At 44.0% G+C, this 21,685-nt stretch overlaps 1 protein-coding gene across 5 annotated transcripts in view; it reads right to left on the bottom strand.

Moving 5' to 3' along the window:
• Positions 1–6,543: 6,543 nt before the first annotated feature.
• Positions 6,544–21,685, bottom strand: part of LCTL (lactase like) — an 88,849-nt gene continuing 73,707 nt past the window's right edge. For all 5 annotated transcript variants that reach the window (XM_035112077.3, XM_060278946.2, XM_088658328.1 and 2 more), the window contains one exon: positions 6,544–7,001. In XM_035112077.3, the coding sequence (XP_034967968.2) occupies positions 6,796–7,001 (206 nt within the window). In that variant the 3' untranslated portion in view covers positions 6,544–6,795. The remainder of the gene's footprint in view (positions 7,002–21,685) is intronic.

Raw genomic sequence — 21,685 nt, 5'->3', positions numbered from 1 at the left:
GGGTTTGTTATAGCTTCATCACTACTTTGGAACTGGGTGGCTGTCCGTGGTGGACCTAAACCTCAGCTCTGTCTGTTTACTAGAATACAGATATGGATTATATGCAAATGGGTATGTCATTCCACATGGCAAGTAACCAACTGCCAACCATATAGAATAATAGAGTTGGAATCTAGATATGCCACACAGAAGGAGCACAGGAGGAGTTCCCCTTGCATTTTCTTACCTTGTAAAAACACATAAACGTAATAGGCCGTAGAGTAACAATTCCAAAGCTATTTACTCAAAACTGCTTTTCAAAAATTAGATACAGCTTCTTATAATGCCAAAATCAACATCGTGACACAATATATTAAAATGTAGCTTTCCAGTTGACCACCAAGTCCAGTATGTACAAAACACAAGTCCTATATTGTCAGTGGCGTGGTACATTCTTTTCTAATTTCAAAAGAACCTGGCACTGGTGACAAGGATTCCTGGATGTTCCCCTGTTTCGCCTGAAGGGGCTTCATCAGCTATGGGTTAAACCAGTGATGGCCAAACTTGGCCCTCCAGCTGTTTCAGTACTACAACTCCCATCATCCCTAGCTAACGGGACCAGTGGTCAGGGATTATGGGAATTGTAGTCCCAAAACAGCTGGAGGGCCAGGTTTGGCCATCATTGGGTTAAACTCCTAAGCACCTGCTGATGTATGCATGATATTTTTATGGGGGGGAAATCTCCATGACATTTACTTTTCCCGAGTGTGTTTCTGTGGCTACATAAATATGTCCTGGTAGTGAAATTCACATTAAGCTCCTCTGTTGGGGAAGCACTGCTTTGTCTTCCCAAACACGGGAGCTTAATGTGGAGATAAAACTCCTAGCCTCTGGACTAGAGATGCTTCTGAAGCTCTGCTTTACATATGCCACCTCTCCAAGATAAATTAAATGTGTGCGTGTCATTTGATACCGCTCTTCAACTGATCTCAAAGGCACTGGTGGAGCGCCTAAGGTGCCTCCGTTGTTCGAAAGTCGCACCACAGTGGACCCAAGTCAGTAATCGAGGATGCAATTAAACTTGTGCATTATGCTTACCTGAGGAAATATTTGGATGTCCTTCAAAAGTCCAAACGCTGACAGCCTTAGGCCCTACTCACTCAGCAGGCCTAAACAGACCCCATGCATGGTCAGATGTCTCCATCTATTGGATTTAACATATATCAGCTAGAGCGTCCAAAGCAATCCCTTTCTCAGTGTGCTGCCATCTGCCTACTTGTTTGCCCTCTGGAAGCTCCTGGAATCTTCTCCCAGCTGCAAAGAATTCCCCCTGGTTGCGGAAATGTTCTTGTTCCCCTTTCTCTGCTGCAAAAATGATCTAAGTGCTGCCAGGAGTTAATCTTTTTTTATTGGCATCTATCGGAACCGCTACCTGCTACTGTCACATGGAGGCTTCTGACCATAGAGAGGCTCTACGCAGGCCTGCTTTGTGAACTAGTCTCTGGCTACAGTTTTGATTACTTGCGGTGTTCAAGGCAAATTGAGCATGAACAGATCCTTTAAACTTTTACTAAAAAGCAATTTAGTAAACAAGAACAGTTTTGGATGTGAATTTCAGAGGTGCTAATTCCTATTATCAACTGAGATAGGAGAACAGATGTATCTGTTCCTGAGGTTTTTTTAAAACAAAAACAAGAGTTCAAATGCACACCTACTCTGTTGTACTCTGATGACCTTCTAGATTGATATGTACAGTATCTATGGATTTTAAGTATAATTAACCACTTCCAATTCAGTATTTAACAGCATCAAGTTCTGTTTCTTTGATGGTCAAAAGCTAATCAATCTTGTTCTCAAATGCTAATACAAGCAATTAAAAATAACATTAATTGAAATACTGCAGGGGCTGGGTGGTTTTCCCCCCCAATTTAACCTCATGGCAACACTAATTTACAGTGCTAATTAGTGAATTGCCCTTTGTATTATAAAACTTTGGAAGAGAGAGTTGTCCTTTAAAGCCCAACAGAGAAGTACAGATGGTCACTGCACTTTCAGTGGGTTTGTATGCCAGATTTGGAATATTTATTTCACCTGATAGACCAAATGTACTGGAGTATATTATTTACAGTGAGAATTAATACTGCTTTGCAGAGGAAAATGTATAGCCCATTTGTACCATGGTAGAACATATAAATATGCCCACTAGGATAAATAATATTCTACCCAGTGTCCTAATTAAAGGACAGAAAACCTTTCGATCTTGGATGACAATTTAAGAGGATAAAGTGAATTATAAATACACACTCTAATGTCTCGGGCAGGAGGACTGCTAAAAAATACAAATGAAATAAAACCGCAAACATAAATTAATTTTAAAGTTGTGCAATTTAAGACTCTTTACAGTGCAATTAGTTACTAACAATTAGTATACAAAAGAATCATAGAATCATAGAGTTGGAAGAGACCACAAGGGCCATCCAGTCCAACCCCCATAGAACCCCAAATAGATTTTAAAATCCTACATATTTACTTTTTCTTTATTATCAGTTGGATGCAACTTGGCTGTTTTTTGCTTCACTCCAGAGTAGCCGATAGTATTTTCATTGCCAAAAATTACCTGCAAACAAACACGAAAGGCATGTGGAAATCAAGTTGCTTTTGATATAAGAAGAAGATAAGAGTGCATAATTATTATATTATGGTCTACACCAGGCATATCCAAAGTCTGTTTCAGGGGCCTAATCTGGCCTGCCGGTCGGTTTAATCCAGCCCCTGTGGCAGTTTATTTCCTGAGGTAACAACAACTTTTGGGGTAAAATCATAAAGAAAGCTCAACAACTTTGGGGTAAAATTATTTTAAAAAGCTCAACAACTTCAATCCTAAAAAAGGCCAAAAACTTTGGTTGGCCCTTCGGTTGGCCCCCATGGCCCTTCACTTCATCAAATCTGGCCCTCTTTGAAAAAAGTTTGGACCACTGGTCTACACAGATAAGAAATCGGGATTATCCTTCTTAAATTGTGGTGCCCAGAACTGGTCACAGAATAGAATGGTACTATTACTTCCCTTAATCCGGACATCACACTTTTGCTGATGTAGCCTAGAATAGCATTCACATTTTTTGCTGCTGCATGAAGGCATGCATGCATGAACGCTGCTGGATGAAGTCTCTGTAAACCCAGACCGACACCTGACGTGTCCAGATGACACAAGGCCTTCTACACAAGGCATGTCCACAGTTTCTGCCACAAACTCAAATTCCCCCGGTCTAATATCCCTAGTGCTGCAAGATTGTCACAAGAGTGCTGGACAAAAATTGTCTACCAAAAACTTCACTCCTGTGGTTTATCACCACAAAAGCTACTCACTTTGGGGTTTAGTAAAGCAAACAGTCTAATTTGTCAGCGCCAGAAAAACCTGGCCAAAATATAAGGATTTGAACTACAAGAAAGAAGATTCCACCTAAACATTAGGAAGAACTTCCTGACAGTAAGAGCTGTTCGACAGTGGAATTTGCTGCCAAGGAGTGTGGTGGAGTCTCCTTCTCCTCTCGGCAAAGCCATCCTGGCTTCTCTTTCTTGGTGACTCCGAAGTGTTTGTACTGGAAGATTCTGATGGAAAGTTGCAACTGGCGTGTTTCATGTTGGGATAGTACATACCCGATGAACATAAGACCCTTGTTCATTAAACAATACCCTCTTCTGTAAAATAAGAGTATTGTTCTTTGAAAAATAATGGAAATTATACACAAGTGTGCGCATTAACTCTCTTAGTACAAACCAAGAGCTGCCACGTTCTCTCTTAATTCTTCCGCCAATACAACATGTCAAAGGGAGTGAAAGAAAATCTTAATCCCAGCAGAGCACCTTGATGTACCATTTGCACAGGTAAAGGAGACGCGGAGTTTACACAAAACAGAGGAACAAAGCCAAGCAATCTTATACACTTTAGACTCCTAGCCTTTTGTGAACAGCTGCAGAATGTAAGCAGCGAACATTTTTTTAAAAGCATTTTTTGAGGGGGGGGGAAATCTAAGCAATCAGCAGTGTATTTTTTTTCATCTCGGAAAGATTTAACACTTTTTAAGATTACTTTTCCTATTGTGAAAGCTTCCTTTGTATACAGAGTCTTTCAAACTCTTTTTCTCCCATTGTTGGCATGGGGAGGTGGGATGGTGCGAGAGATCTTTTGTTGCCGCAGGACTTTTCTGTTTGACTTTGCCTCTGTGAGCAGCTGGGAGGGTTGGGGTGAAGGAAGGTCGTTTCTCAGTGTACAATGCTTTCCTCTGGCGGGGGGCTAGCTTTCGGCCCAGCCCTCAGCACCGTACCCGCCCTATCCCAAGAAGCAAGTCCGTGGCCTTTTCTGCACCAATCTCACCACTCTGCTCGCAGATCCAATGCCTTCTTTTTCCAGGCTAACCACTGACATGAGTACATGGCCCTGCAGTTATTCTGCAGTTGCTGTGAACCAAGTTCTGATCAAAATGACATTTGCTTGAGAGCAACTTAAATAGCTCCCAGGCAGTATATTCACGCTCTTCTTGTTGCTCCCTCGCAATGAGGCACTTAACAAAAGCATTAGCTCTGAACAGAACTCATTTGCTAGCAATTTGTACTAGCAAGGCCTCAGGAGGTACACCTCTGAGGCCCGGTTTGTTTCTTTTCTCTACCTTATTCCTTAGAGGCAAACATATGCTTCTCGCACCTTCCGACTCTTAACTATTTAATGTGGCATTGTCAGGGAGGTATGTATTCTGTCTTCCTGCGGGAGCACAGGGAAAGTGCAGAAGTCAGCTTCCTGAGAACTTCTTCTTGCTTGCTTTTTTATTTTTAACTCCAGCATGTTTTCAGCCCTTGTGTCTGGCAAAAAATAGGCTTGTAACCGAAGTGCTGAAATCTCAGAAATCTGAATTTTGGCTAGCTGGGAAAGGTTTCCGGGGGTTGGGCTGAGGTTTCAGTGTTCCACATGCCTCCTTGCCCCTAGGCATGGTCAATGAAATCACAGTAAGATGCAAAATGTTTTGTTTTTTTTAATCTGCAAATCAGATCGTGTAAATTCAAGAAATTCTGCAAAATTGCAGTATATAGCTCACGGAATTCATTTTTTGGGGAGGCAGGCATTAAAACTGGATCATTTGGGGTTAGGAACAAGTTAATCTGTCCATTTCAGGTTTTCTCAGTGTCTCGCTTTTCCAGTTCAGTTCTGTTCAATTCTCCACAATTCCATCGCAGTTTGTGATTTCTTTTTTAAAGAATCCTCATGAAAACTCACCAGTATTTTAGTGCAAATTTCTCCTAATATACACATTTTTCTAAGTTATTTTCACCAATATATGCATTTTTGTGTACATAATTTGTTTAAACTGATTTGATTTGATTTATTGTTACGGTTCTTGACCAGCACACATAAATATACAATACATAAAAACAATAAAAGAAGACAAGAATATCTAAAAATAGACAATAAGTATAAGTTTTAACAATTGGTTAAAAGAAAACTAATTAAAATGAGTATTACTACTTAGGGAGGTAGACTACAGCAGTTAATATCACTGGATCCTCTTTAGCTAGTGATATTAAAACAGAAAAAGAAAGAGGCAATGATGGCTATGTGGGCCCGGCTCATTCAAGCAACAATAGGGAAAAATTGGTCACTATTTTGGAAAATGGTGTCCAGCAGCAAGAGCAGTCCTACAATGCCTGAACAACCAATTTCACCTGTAGAGTGGGAGCGTCACTTCAGGCAAATGTATGAAAGCTCAGACTGTGTAGAGATGTGGGATCAATATTTAGTTGAATTTTAATGTTCAAGCTGCCTTTAGTCTTGTCAGGGGGGAAGGTGGCATATGAATAAATTATTATTATTATTATTAGACTAGAGAACTGCACCGCAAAATTCAAAGCTGCGCGAATTTCAAAGGTTGGTTGTTTCAGTTCATGTACAGTTTCAGAAAATATTAATTAAGTAGGTTTGCCTATAAATTTAAACTAAATCCAATTTCTTCCCAACCCCTAGCTTGAGCAAAGATTTGCTTTTTAAAGAGTTCTCTTCATATAGCACCTGTTTAATTTACATGGACAAGTTGCTTGCTTTTGGCTATTGAATTTCTGCCCAGTGCAGGAGGCCAGAAGGTGCTCTCCATTCAGGAAAATGCAGATCACTTAATAGGATGTTTCATTGGTAAAGCATTATTTAGCTTCTCTTAGGACCAGAACCTAAAACTGACAAATACATACAGTAATTCTGTAGTTCTGAAAAAGTGTGCTCTTCAGGAATCTGGCTGTGTATAAGTAGACAGATACTGAACAGTCCACCAAATGTGCTTCCTCTATGTCAGACAAACAGATGGCCAAGAAAATGAATAAGCATCAAACTATCCCATTCACTGCGATAGGAAAGAAGAAAGAGTAGCTCATTTGTGTGTGTTTCTAAGGCAGCTACTTTGGCTGCGACTCCCAGACTTCCAGACATGTGCCCACATGATAGCAACCCAACATTTGGTGCTGTATAATATATGACATCACTCTCTGAATCACTTAAGTCAAAATTATTTTAAACAATTCAGAAAATATTAATATCTTGTATTTATTTGTTTTATTTGTATTTATTTCGTATTTATTTATTTTAAATTCAAACTTTAAAATGTTATAGGTTCACTTCCCCTTTCTGTGTAGTCATTGCTCTGATTTCTGCTTCTGTTGTTTGCACTTTTGAGAAATAGTTATTGGAAATCAAAATTCAGCTTGGTTTAATTTTGACAATTTCACAGCATGTGCTTCTCTCTTAAGTGGCCAACTTATGGTATTAACGGACAGTCGTCAACCACGTGCTTTCATCAGTCCATTGTTGGCAACAACTTTGGCGTATTCAATGGCCGATTTGTAAGGAACTCGAGGGAGAGCCGGATTTTCGAAGTCCACATGGAAGAGTCCAAAGCGAGATCTGTATCCGCAAGTCCACTCAAAGTTGTCCAAAAGGGACCACACGAAGTAGCCTTTCAGTTGGACGCCATCAACGTAGATTGCTGATATGAAAAAGGGGGGGGGAGAAACCATGTTTATAGATTTCATTCAAATCCACAGAACTCAAGGGGCCATGCATACATCCACAAATCCAGGTATTGACCAGGCACCTCTGAAGCTTAGAGCTGGATCTATACAGCTATTTAAAAAAATGCTATGAAACACTATGAAAAGAAACGTTATAAAAGCTCACAATGGAAATTTGCATAACATATATGTAGGCTTGAACCATATGCTAGTTTCCAAAACTTTATGTATCCTGTCAACGGTATGAGTCAGGCCCCCATGCACTGCAGTTTTATGCACACAGCAACTATGCAAGTGTTATCTGGTAGAGCATTATCCTGTTTCTTCCTACCACTGGTTTGAAACTGTTTGTCCAAATTGACCCTGTATGGTGTTTTTTTAATGACCTTATTTTCTATACAGTGGAACCTCGAGTTGTGGACGTAATCCGTGACGGAGGCACATCCGCAACCCGCAGCATTCGCATCCTGAGGTGCCACGTCTGTGCTGGCATGATTTGGCGCTTCTGCGCATGCACAAAGTGCCATTTAGTGCTTCACCACATGCGCGAGCAGCAAAACCCGGAAGTAACCCGTTCCGGGACTTCCGGGTTTCCCGCGGTCCACAACCTGAATATACGTAACCTGAAGCGTCCGTAACATGAGGTATGACTGTATTCTTGGAAACATAATTGTGCATCTTGCTAATTCCGCACTAAGAAAGCATCGTTGCAACATGTTAAGATGGAGCGAGCAAGTCAATGGGTGGGAATCACTGTGTGTCCTGATACTCCTACAAAGGAAAGCCCCTCCCCCCCCAAATATGATGGTTTTAAGCCTCCTCTGCTTTCACAGCAAACTCAAATGTGCAGAAATAAGCAGCAGAAATGTGTCTTTACTATTTGTCACACATGCACACACGAAATATTCAAGCGGAGTATTGCCTAGGTAGCGTCTAATATAGCATGTGAAGAACACAGCCCTCTGACATTATTAGACAATAAGCCATTGAGGACGCTACTGTATAATCTGTCTGCATACCATAGACAAAACAGAAGAGGAAACCTGGCCACGTGACTTGTCAGCTTGATTTATGAGGTACCTAAATCTTGGGGGAAACAATCTTTTGTGTATTAAACCTCTGCTCAAAACAGTGCTGCATACAAAGATAACTGAGGACGACAGGCGTGGTTCTTGGTTCACTGAAGCTGGAACAAATGTGATAACGGGCGCTCTTCACACACATCTACTGGTTTCTTTGGGGGGGGGCCTTTAAACTATTATAAGAGGGAAGAGGTGCTAAGGAAGACACCTATAATGTAAAGGTGAGGCACAAAAAAATAATATCCACGGCGAACTTTTGATGTACTGCTTCCTTGATGATAGGACGTTTGCTCAACATGGTGACTCCATGCCGATATTTTGATTAGAAAACACGTCAGGAGCTCATTATTTCCAAGCCGCGGGCAAGATTTCCCAACATCCTCGGTTAAATTGCGCACTGCTGCCATGCTGCACCAACTATTCAACTCATTTTCTCCCATTCTTTTTTTTGGGGGGGGATGGGGGTAAAGAGGAAGACTCTTAGCTAAGTTTTGCCCTGGAAACACAGACTATCTAATTTAAAAATACAAAGGTCTCTTATCTCTGGAGAATGGGGCTAGTTCAAAATTCCCTCTGCTTGTAGAGCACAAAGCCAGAGTAGTGTTATGCTGCCCAGGTGATCTTCAAGCAGAAGGAGGTACATTCACACAAACAGCTTGTAGTACTTGTATAGGGGTTATGTAGGAGAAGTGCCCTTGGCTCTATAGGGGAAAGAGTCCACAGTGCTTTAGGGGATAGAATACACACTCCTTCCTTTAATTTAGTGTGAACACCACTGACACTAAAGGGTGTTAAACTCCTGTTAAATTGGATGTGCAGGCAAGGTCTCTGAGGATGGATTCCTAGGCTGAAGCTGCTCAAATAACCTTGTCACATTTCATTTCATTTTTTCTCTCCCTCATTGGCCCAAACACATATTTTTTTTCCTCTCAGTATTTCATGCTTCGGGTTTTCTTTCTTTTTTTATGCCAAATGCTGAATTATTGCAATAGCACTTCCATATCCACACAGCACCTCAAAGAATATATGCAGTATGTTGTTGTTGATGATGGAGGAGGAGGAGGAGGAGGAGGAGGAGGAGGAGGAGGAGGAGGAGGAGGAGGAGGAGGAGGAAAGAATTTCACAGTGGCCTGATAACAAGTTTCTAGGATCATTCTCGAATCCAAGTTCAATTTTTGTGAGGAAAATTAGTCATATACGGTAATGGTGAGGAAATGCATACAGGCCATAGTTAGTGTGTGACTAAGAACACACAAGGGTCATAGGAACACGCAAGCCCACTCACCACGACAGGGTGATGATCCAGCGAGTAGGTCGTAAAAGGTCTAGCGGTCGTAAAAGACAATTGATAAACACGGGCAACTGGGAAACACTGGCCTGCAAGCGCTCCAGTTGGAGAACAGCCTTTACCAAAGGTGTCATGGGCTTTGAAGAAACTTGATCTCAGGACGCAAGGGAGAAACGTGCTAAGAGGAAGGCACGCTTGGCAAATCCACACCATCATCAACTCCCACCTGGAAACCAATGTCCCCACTGTGGATGGATGTGTGGATCCAGAATTGGCCTCCACAGTCACTTATGGACCCATTGTTAAAACCGTGTTTATGGAAGACAATCTTACTCGGCTACGAGTGATCGAAGAAGAAGAAGAAGAAGAGGAGGAGGAGGAGGAGGAGGAGGAGGAGGAGGAGGAGGAGGAGGAGGAGGAAAGAAGGAGTGACTAAGAAGGACAGGGCAATGGGGTACTACATAAAATTCAATCTGTACAACAAACTTGTACCTCTTTGATAAAGTTCATGAAAACTAAGAAGCTGAGTGCCGACAGGGAAAGGTCACAGGATGTGGTGCACACTATTTATTTTTGTTAATTTCTAGATTGCCTTTCATAAGATTCCAGAGCGACACACACACACAAAAAGAAACACAAACAACAACATCATAGCTCCGTACAAAGTAATACTGTTACTAAAAGCAGCAAATCTCACAAATCAACAGATGTGCAGTACAGAAGTCCTGTTAGGTTCAATTCAAGTGCATGCTGGATTCCAGCCTAAAATAGCTAAACTAAAAATATTTGAAAGGCCTGGGTGAATACAAAGTGATTTGCCTGGCAGCAAAAAAAGGTAGCAGTGAAGGCATCGCGTGAACTTCCTTAGGGAAAGTGTTCCAGAAACAAGGAGCAACGGCTAAAAATGTCCTCCCTCTGGTCAGCCCCTGCCTCACCTCTGCTCAGAGAAGAGCATCAACAGGTGACCTCAGAATATGAGCAGGTCAGGGTGGGAGCAGATGTTCATTCAGATACTTGCACCAGTACCTTGAAATGAGCTCAGAAGTAGAAAGAAAGCCAGCGTAACTCTTTCAACATACGTGTGATGGGTTCCCAACGACTAGTCCTATCTAAAATTCTGGCAGCTGCATTCTGTACTAACTCTGTTTTCCATGTTGTCTTTGAGGACAGCTCAATATACAGTGATTTAGCCATAGTCTCTTCATGTATGTATGAAAAGCAGGTTGTATGGAAACTGCTGGCGCAAGCCCAGCCCTAGAAATATCATATACTGTATCTGAATTAGAGGGCAATAACCCAAAGGCACTTTACCAGCAACAACTGGCTACCTTCAACATGTAGAAGATAGTGTATCTACAAAGGAGAACTGTCGCATATGAAACAAACCTTATTCACAGTTCCTACGGTGCCCGAGTACTTTGGTGACAGCCACATTATTAATTAGCATAGATCTATTTACACCCATTATGGCATTAATCACTGTATCAGGAAGGTCGTCTAATTAATTAACCGCCATGGGTGGTCACAACAGCTGAAAGAACCATTTCAGGTATATGGCAGAGTACATCATTTGTCTTGTCTTCTACGGCACCCATCCCTTTCTTGCCGGGTCTCCTCTGCATACTTTTCTTTCCTTGATCTCTGTGTTAGCTTTGATACCACGGGACACTCACTCCCCACAAGGTCTTTTCATTCTGGGAATGTTATGACATCAATTTACTGGGGCTTCACATCACACTGACAGCTCGCTCAGTTCTTTTATTGAAATATCTTCTTCTCTCCCACTGACCAGTGGCATTTTCTAAGGTTTGCCATTAATCCCTTGCTTTCTCCTTATAATGCCACAAACAGTAGTCTCCACACTAGCCTCATTAGACCATATACTTTCCATTTCTGCATATGTTTTACTTCCCAGTTCTGGCACCCATTACCTCTTGTCCCTCTTCTGTTGAACTGGAATCTTGATAGACGATTCCATCAGTGGGTCACCAACCTACAGATGGAAGCAGGTGGGGGAGAGCAAAGACCTTGCCATTGGCCAGCAGAGACCAATTGTATTTTATACTTCCTGTATTAGCTGATGGGGCAGGAGTCTGTTCTGAAGAAGAACAGGATATATAACTAGCAGTACTTGTTGTTAACAGAGGAGGAAGAACTTATAAATTTGGCTTGGCTATGGCTGCTAGGCATGCCCACCATCTTAGAAAACTTTTTAATAATTAAAATAATGGAGGTTAGATCTACCAATGGCTATTGGTCATGGAAGAAAATGCTTTATTCATTTACTGTACATACAACCTTCCATGTACATGGTGCTTTACAAAAGAAGGAGAAGAGAGATTGCTGCTTCAAGAAGTTTACACTCTAGAAGGAGCGTCTCCACCCCCCATCGTTTAGCCCGGACACTGAGATCCAGCGCCGAGGGCCTTCTGGCGGTTCCCTCACTGCGAGAAGCAAAGCTACAGGGAACCAGGCAGAGGGCCTTTTCGGTAGTGGCGCCCGCCCTGTGGAACGCCCTCCCATCGGAGGTCAAGGAGATAAACAACTACCTGACATTTAGAAAACACCTAAAGGCAGCCCTGTTTAGGGAAGTTTTTAATCTGTGATATTTTAATGTATTTTGCTATTTGTAGGAAGCCGCCCAGAGTGGTGGGAGAAACCCGGCCAGATGGGCGGGGTATAAATAATAAATAAAATAAATAAGAAGTCTACAGAGGAGACAATGGAAGAGAAATGGGGGGAGGACTAAAAAGGAGAGGAATACGATTGCAATCATTGCAATTACAGTGCCTTCAACTTAGTTGCAGCAGGGTAGGGCAAGTAGATTACTTCTACTAAAGTAGAATACCCTCAAAATCAAAAACACTGAAATAGCATCGAACAATATCACAAAATAATCAAAAGCAAGAACAAGAGGAACACTGGCATCATCATAAAGCAGCAGAACCCTTAAAAATATGAATATTCGAAGGCATACAAATTAATCTAAGCTGAAGGCTCATCTAAACAAAATGCCCTTCACCAATCTTCTCTCGGAAGACTGGGAGAGAGGAAGATAAATTAGCCTCTCAAGATGTTTCAGGGTTTGGCCACCATCACTGAGAATGCCATGTTCCACATAATGATAACTGCACCTCAGAGATCCACAGACTTGGTGCAGATCCTCCTTAGCTGATCTTAAGGGACAGACAAGATAACTAAATGCAGCCTCCGTTTTTAGAGGCAGCGTACCTCTGAATAGCAGTTGTCGGGGACAGATGAGAGGAAAGGACTGTGGCCTTCATCCCCTCTGGTGAGCTTTCCAGAGCTTCTCTCTGTTCACGGTTGGAAACCAAATGAGGGACTAAGAGGATCTTTAGTCTGACCCAAATCCAAACCTTTCTATGCTCATTTGAAGATTACTGCCACTCATACAATTTGTTGTTGTTTTGTCGTTTAGTCGTGTCCGACTCTTCGTGACCCCATGGACCAGAGCACGCCAGGTACTCCTGTCTTCCACTGCCTCCTGAAGTTTGGTCAGACTCATGTTGGTAGCTTCGAGAACACTGTCCAACCATCTCATCCTCTGTCGTCCCCTTCTCCTTGTGCCCTCCATCTTTCCCAACATCAGGGTCTTTTCCAGGGAGTCTTCTCTTCTCATGAGGTAGCCAAAGTATTGGAGCCTCAGCTTCAGGATCTGTCCTTCCAGTGAGCACTCAGGGCTGATTTCCTTCAGAATGGATAGGTTTGATCTTCTTGCAGTCCATGGGACTCTCAAGAATCTCCTCCAGCACCATAATTCAAAAGCATCAATTCTTCGGCGATCAGTCTTCTTTATGGTCCAGCTCTCATCACTACTGGGGAAACCATAGCTTTAACTATACGGACCTTTGTTGGCAAGGTGATGTCTCTGCTTTTTAAGATGCTGTCTAGGTTTGTCATTGCTTTTCTCCCAAGAAGCAGGCGTCTTTTAATTTCGTGGCTGCTGTCACCATCTGCAGTGATCATTGAACCCAAGAAAATAAAATCTCTCACTGCCTCCATTTCTTCCCCTTCTATTTGCCAGGAGGTGATGGGACCAGTGGCCATGATCTTGGTTTTTTTATGTTGAGCTTCAGGCCATATTTTGCGCTCTCCTCTTTCACCCTCATTAAAAGGTTCTTTAATTCCTCATACAATACTAAAATGCAAAAAGCGGGATACCACTTAAAATACTATTAAAACAAACTAACAACGTAGTACTCTGCAATATTCAACATATATCTAATATCTTTTACAATAAAACAATGCTGTGCTTTTTTTTCATTCTCTTTCTATCATTGACAGACTTTTTCCTAATACAGTGGTACCTTGGGACTTGAACGGCTTGGCTCCGGAACAAAACAGCTCCCGAACACCGCAAACCCTGAAGGAAGTGGTCCAGTTTGTGAACGTTTTTTCAGAAACCTAACATCAGAAGCAGCTTCCGCTTGAGTGCAGGAAGCTCCTGCAGCCAATCGGAAGCCGCACCTTGTTTTTCGGACAGTTTCAGAAGTCGAACGGACTCCCAGAACGGATTAAGTTTGAGAACCAAGGTAGCGCTGTAATTAAAAACTCATACAAGGAAATGAAATCTTGTTTCCTTCTTTTCTTTTGTACTTCAGAGGCTAGATTGAAAAGAGCACTTTTACAGTAACAACGTGGAGAATCAATGTGGAATCCTGGTGGCCAGTGGCCTAGTTTACACACTTGGAACCACTCAGATGCTCCCTTGACGTGTGGCTGCTTCCGTTTTGTGATAATAGCGGTGGGGGGGGGAGAATCCTGAAGCAATCATGCAAATCGCAACAGCCCCACGTACAGGCCCCATGGGAAGACACTTAGAATTGTAGAGATGGAAAAGACCACAAGGGCCATCCAGTCCAACCCCCTGCCGAGCAGGAAACACCATCAAAGCATTCCTGACAAATGGCTGTCAAGCCTCCGCTTAAAGACCTCCAAAGAAGGAGACTCCACCACACTCCTTGGCAGCAAATCCCACTGTCGACACAGCTCTTACTGTCAGGAAGTTCTTCCTAATGTTTAGGTGGAATCTTCTCTCTTGTAGCTTGAATCTATTGCTCCGTGTCTGCTTCTCTGGAGCAGCAGAAAACAACCTTTCTCCCTCCTCTATATGACATCCTTTTATATATTTGAACATGGCTACCATATCACCCCTTAACCTTCTCTTCTCCAGGCAATGAGTCAGGCAATCTGCACCTCCCTGCTATTCCTACCATTTGTAAGCCATCCATAGGCAACAATATGAGTATTGCTTGCATACCATCTGAACTGGACCCATTAACATGTTGTTTGCAGCAGGGTTTGCTCTGCCATTTGGAGGCTGCACACGGGAACAAATTGTGAGCTGTCTGAAACTGCTGTAGGTTCAAAATGTCAAGGCTGATTTACATTTTGAGTTTTCCTGTGGCTGGTAATCTTAGCTACAGCTGAAGACAGACAGAAACTGAAACATACGAGTATCAATAAAGAGGATTAAGGGTAAATACTAGGGATTTCTTATGAGTGGCATTCTGCAAGCATTGTTCACGAACTGACACCTTTATAGTGCCCACTGTCGAGGAGGAAACAAACAGGAGATTTGTGAGCATGGAAACAGCAATTTCCAATGAAGAAGTCAGCATATTTAATAAGGAAACCGGGGGAGGGGGGGAACATCAGTTGCAATTCAACACACATGTTTATTAGACTTCTCTAGCTTTCATCTGCTCAGGGGTTTAACTAGCAATAAATTAAAGTGCTGCAGACATCCTTGCTTTGCTGCTGCAGTTGTGGACATTTTGGGTTCACATGTTTCCATGGTTGATTGTCTTCTTTCAGTGGTGGAGGAGCAGGCATGTACTGCTTACCGGTAAGAAAATACGGGGGTTTCCTGGGGAAAATGGGGTACTTGGCAGCTATGCACAGCTATGATGATGTGTGCGCGCTATGAAAAATCACAATGCGGGGAAAACTGTGAAGGCAGCCAGTGCCTCTACATAACTGCATCCTTATTTCAGTCATTGTGCAGATATTGGTATATTGAGAGGTATAAAGGTAAAGGGACCCCTGACCATTAGGTCCAGTTGTGACCGACTCTGGGGTTGTGGCGCTCATCTCACGTTATTGGCCAAGGGAGCCTGCGTACAGCTTCCGGGTCATGTGGCCAGCCGCTTCTGGCGAACCAGAGCAGCACACGGAAATGCCGTTTACCTTCCCGCTGTAGCGGTACCTATTTATCTACTTGCACTTGAAGTTTATCTACTTGCACTGAAGTTTAAAACCAGGTATCACCTAGCCCTACTATTCACCTCTACATACTTTCATCCTTATTTCAGACATTGTGATATATCGGCATATCATGATATTTAGCTGGTGATATATCATGATGTTCAAAAGCAGATATTGCCTAGCCCTCCTGACTACAAAGATCTCACTCCAGACCACATGGAGAAAACATATTCCCTGGTTAGCTTCCCCTCTGTGGATACCACTGTGTGAGGCAGTTTGTCATGCATATATCTCACATGAAAATTTGTCATTTGTCTAATTCCAGTCTAGAGCAAATAGAAAGAGCTGTCAAACTGAAGGCACCAAAGCCACGCTTGCTGTCTACCAACAACATCCAAGCCTATGCCTTTTAATTAAAAGAAATGCTCTCAGGCTTGGCATATTCTGCAAACTGCAGATCAATACTTATTCAGAAAACCAAGACTCCTCGTATGCTGTGAATTGAAAATTATGAAATATGTCTTCTCTTTCAGAACTTTTGGGACTAAAGCGTTATTGTATACAGAATCTCTCTTGCTGCCAAGAGGGGAAAATAGTCAAACTGCATAAGACGAAAAAGATCGAGAATACAGGTAAATGATATCTATTGATTTAAATAGATGCTTGTTAATCAAGAGAATGAAACACATTCTCCTGTAATGTTTTTCACTATAATGAAGCATAATAAGCTATATTAGCCAATTCACAAAGGATTCCATAGGAATGCAGGAAACTTCCTTACACTGTTTCAGAACAGAGAGTGGCGGCAGATCAGTTGCAGGAGTTCCTGGATGAAATGGAATATCTGTATCTGCCTGGCTTCTGGGGGCAGGGGCATTTGGGACTGAATCAGCCTCGGTCTCCCTGTATTAAGAGTGGGGCGGGGGGCATGGGCGTAGGTAGGGGGGCAGGAGGGGGCAATTGCCCCCCTAGAAGCAGGACCGCTGGCCAGCCTGCCCTGCTGCCCGCCCGGTGCCGTCTCCCTTCTCCCTGGCTGGCTGTGGAGCGGGCGGAGGGAAAGCCAGGCAACCGCTTTGCGCGGCTCTGGGGCTTTCCCTCCACCTGCCCCGGCGATTGCAGAGGGGGAGGAGGGGATCGGAGCAGCCGGATTTCGAGCTGATCCTGGCTCCCCCTCGCCCCTGCCGATCGTGGAGGGGGAGAAGGGAGTCGGAGCAGCCCGATTTCGGGCTCATCCTGGCTCCCCCTCGCCCCTGCCGATCGCGGAGGGGAGGAGGGAGTCGGAGCAGCCCGATTTCGGGCTCATCCTGGCTCCCCCTCGCCCCTGCCGATCGCGGAGGGGGAGGAGGGAGTCGGAGCAGCCCAATTTCGGGCTGATCCTGGCTCCCCCTCGCCCCTGCCGATCGTGGAGGGGGAGGAGGGAGTCGGAGCAGCCCAATTTCGGGCTGATCCTGGCGCCCCCTCGCCCCTGCCGATCGCGGAGGGGGAGGAGGGAGTCGGAGCAGCCTGAAATCGGGCTGCTCCGATCCCCTCCTCCCCCTCCACGATCGCCGTGGCGGGAGGAGGGAAAGCTGGCAAGGGAGAAGGGAGCTTTCCTTGCCCCGCTGTGGCCCCTCCCCTGCCCCTTGGCCCCACCCCTTGCCCTGCCCCTTGCCTCCCTGATTTTCATCCTGGCTACGCCCCTGGCGGGGGGAGTGCACCTCCAGTTCTGCTTCTTGATCTGCTGGCAGCTTTTGATGCCATGGGCACAGCAGTCTTCTTGACTGGCTCTATGGGATGAGTACTGTTGGCACTGTTGGGCATCAGCTTCATCCCTAACTGCAGGAACATTTCCAGAGAGCAGCAGTAGGGGACTCTGTATCCGACCCTATTCCCTATTTCTATTTCTCTTTAACATCTCTGTCAGGAGAGGCATACCATGGTCTGGAAGACCATCTGTATTTAGATGTGGAATGGATGAGGGCTAACAAATCGAACCCTGGGAAGATGGTAGGTGAGTGACTCCAGTGTCTGGGAGATTGGCTGTCTGCCTGTCCTGAATGGCAGACCCTCCAATGTCCTTATTTTCCAGAGACAATCCCAGATTTATATAGCCGTCCTGGTTTCTGATTTGTTCCCGGAATGTCCCACTTTTCTTTAGGACATCCCTATTTTCATTGGAGAAACGTTGGAGGATATGGAGTTATGCGACCCCAGAGCCAAGGAGATAAGCAACTATACAACTTTTGGAAGACATATGAAGGCAGCCTTGGTATAGGGAATTTTTTTTAATGTTCAATGCAGGGCCGTCTTAAGCATATCCGGCGCCATGGTGCAAAGATCCCTCCGGCGCCCCCCCTTCCCAGAGTTGACCCTTTTTTAGGGCTGGAGGAGGTGGGCTGCAGCTGAAGGGGGGCTCCTCCGGCGGGGAAGAGGCAGAGGCTAGACGTGGTGCCTCCTGGCTCAGCTGGCTGCTTCGTGCCGCGGTGGCCATGGCAGCACACCGAGCAAGCGGGCCTGCAGCGAGCAAGCAAGGGCACTCCCGCCAAGCGTTGGTTTGGTTTTTTTTCCCTTTTAGCCTTCTGGCACCCCACAGAATTTGGCGCCTGCAGGCTAAAAGGGGGGGGGAACCGAGCCGGCGCTCGGCGGGAGCAGCACACACACCCTCGCTCACTAAGCGCGCTCGTTCGGTGTTCCCCGGACTCTCGCCTGGCACCCTCTAGAACTTGGCGCCCTGGTGCCCTGCACCACTAGCCTCAATGGGTAAGACGGGCCTGGTTCAATGTCTTCTAATATTTTTTATATATGTTGGAAGCTGCCCAGAGTGTCTGGGGCAGCCCAGTCAGATGGGCAGGATAACAACAGCAACCAAATAGGACCCTGAATAGAATTGGGGTACTCTTCATAAAAAGGCCCTGCTTCTCCCCACTACTTACCTTGCAACTTTCTAATAGAAAGGGCTCTAATTAAGGTGGGGAGGCACCTATCAGGACTGCAACACTGCAAGACTTGCTGTGCATGGGATGGTAAAAGATCATCAAATCATCAATATTTCAGTGTTACTTTCCTAAGACCTCTGAACTAAACACAAAAGAAAGGTTTCATAACCTCTAAATTTCTCATTACAGGCATTCCCAGTGCATATAGCTGAAGACAAACACATGAGAAATGTTAAGTAGGATTATCTTATTTGCAAAGCTGGAAAGATGAAGGCATAAAACAGAATTCTCTGCCGTTCGTCCTGAAGAGTTTAGAGGAGAAGCCTTTTTCCTTCCTGCTGAATTTTCAAAGCAACTCCAAAACCAATCGGACAGGAGTGCTCTTCCAGCTGATATACTAGTCGCTGGGAATGACAAGGCGGAGGAGCGCAGTTATCCTTGGCCTTAATGTTTGATTCAACAGGTCTCTTTCCACATTCTTAAAAGTGCTGTCCTCCTCTCTTCAGAACATCAACGAGCAACCAATTTTTAGAACAGATGTATATATTTCATCGCATCGGATTTGAATTCCCAACTGGGACAATATTTGGCTCATAGGAAACATTTTCATCCCCGGTAATCTAACGAAGTACAATGGAACTACGAGACAGATTTATTCTTTGAACTCAGCTAGCACTGATCTTCTGCCGCTGCAAAAAAAAAAAAAATCTGACGATTAACCGAATTCTGCAAGACTAGCAGTCTCTGTTCACTACCCAGTGTGGTAAATGACTTCCACACCCCAGGAGGGAAAGGTAGGGCATTTGGGGCCTGGGACTAAGGTTATTAGTGATATAGCAGCAGCAGCAGCAGCCACATCACAGTGCTGCCTTTCTGAAAAGCACTTAGATTTGCAGATGCTCCAAAAATGCAGTGGCAAAAACAAACAGCCAACAACTGTGTTTTATTCTTTTCCTATATCTCTGCTATCTTCTGATAAAGAATTTCTTTTGAATTAGATCAAAGCCAGACTTTGCTGCATGCACAATTGTGATGTCACGCTAGGTTGTTTGTGGGATGTGTGTGTGTGTGGGTTTTTTTTAGGGGGGTGGTATTAATAAACAACAATACATTTATAAATACAGGACACATTAATAAAACTGAAGTTCCGGAAAAAGCTTTTTGTTTCAATAAAAGACATTTTTCATATCATGTTAATCTTCCTTTTGTATTACAAGCTAGCAACAGGTGCACATCCAGAGCTTATTTAAGATCAATAGATTAGAGATGAAAGAATTAAAGTAGACTTTTCTCCGACTAAGAGAGAATATGAAATGGATACAGCAAAACACTGCCACCTCCAGTTACAGAGAATGCACCGTCTAAAAAGCCTGTACAACACAGATACTGTACACTGCACACTATTGAAAGATGAAGAATACATGTGCAGCACAGTGAACTCTGGAGGCAGGCAAGGTGTCCAAGGGTAATTGAATGGCAGCGAGGTCCCAGGGAACGTCTTTGATCACACGGTTGATTATTTTCTCTGCTTCATGTAATTCTCACAACCCAAAAATTGCGGTTAATTCTAACTTAAGGTTGAGAATGTAAAGAGATCCCTTGGAATATACAGTAGTGCGGCTCATGCTGTTGGACTGAAGCCAGGGAGAAGAGGGTTCAAAATCCCTGCTCAGTCCTGAATATCACTGAATGGCCTTGGGCAGATCACTTTTGCTCCCAACCCTGACCAACTTTAGAGGGTTGTGGGGAGGATAAAATGGGAAAGTCCTTATAGATCTGAGATCTTTAGAGAAAAGTGGGATACAAATGTGGCAAATGGATAATAATAATAATAATAATAATAATAATAATAATAATAATAAATTTTTATTTATACCCCACCCTCCCCAGTCAAAAACTGGGCTCAGGGCGGCTGACACCAACAGAATTACAATAAAACATAAAAACAATTAATTAAAATACAGATTAAAATACAGTATTAAAATTTAAAATGCAGCCTCATTTCAAGTAGTCCATAAATCCAAGCCATGAGGGAGGAAAACACAGGGGTCAAGCTGAGTCTAACCCAAAAGCCAGGCGGAACAGTTCTGCCTTGCAGGCCCTGCGGAAAGATGACAAATCCCGCAGGGCCCTGGTCTCCTGGGAAAGAGCGTTCCACCAAGTTGGGGCCAGTACTGAAAAGGCCCTGGGCCCTAGTTGAGGCCAATCTAGCCACCTTATGGCTCGGGATCTCCAGAATATTGTTGTTTGTGGACCTTAAGGTCCTCCGCGGGGCATACCAGGAGAGGCGGTCCTGTAGGTACGAGGGTCCCAAGTCGCATAGGGCTTTAAAGGTCAAAACCAGCACCTTAAACCTGATCCTGTACTCCACCGGGAGCCAGTGCAGCTGGTAAAGCACTGGATGAATGTGATCCCGCGGCCGGGATCCCACACAGCCTTGCTGAATTTTGCAAGGCTTCCCAGGTAAGCTAAAGGTAAAGGACCCCTGGATCGTCCAGTCAAAGGTGACTATGGGGTTGCAGCGCTCATCTCACTCATCTCAGCGCTCATCTCGCTTTTCAGGCTGAAGGAACTGGCGTTTGCAAATATACTCTCAATACCCCCCCCCCAACTTGGCAACCTCTTCTATATGCTAACTCCTAGAATGAACCTCAAAATAAAATTAGCTATTTTAAAACAATTGTCAGTGAATCAGTTTGATCTATGGCAGGCATGTCCAACAGGTAGCTCGTGATCTACCAGTAGATAGATCAGGTCATAGCTGCCAAGTTCTCCCTTTTTTAAAGGGATTTTCCCTTATGCTTCCTCACGAGAAAAGGGAAAACTTGGCAGCTATGGATCAGGTAGCTCGTGATCTACCAACAACTTTGACCTGAACCCCAAAAAAGGGAGTAGATCATTGCCAGTTTTTAACTCTGTGAGTAGATCGCAGACTCTTGGGAGTTGGCCACCCCTGATCTATGGCACTCAGTTAAGCTACTCGTGTCACTACTGGGTGTCTCCCAGATAAAAATGCTGCTTAGAGTGGGCCTGGGAAAACCTGAGAGAGAGAAGAGATCCTAGCAGACCTCAGGGATGCCAAAATCATCAATCTATTTTAAAAAGGTGATAGACTGTATTGCGGAAATTGTCGAGATCTCTCTTTA

This window comes from Zootoca vivipara, chromosome Z1, assembly GCF_965207765.1.
Source record: "Zootoca vivipara chromosome Z1, rZooViv2.hap1.1, whole genome shotgun sequence".
NCBI lineage: Eukaryota > Metazoa > Chordata > Lepidosauria > Squamata > Lacertidae > Zootoca > Zootoca vivipara.
The sequence above is the reverse complement of the archived record's forward strand: the minus strand, read 5'-3'. Positions and strand labels throughout refer to the sequence as shown.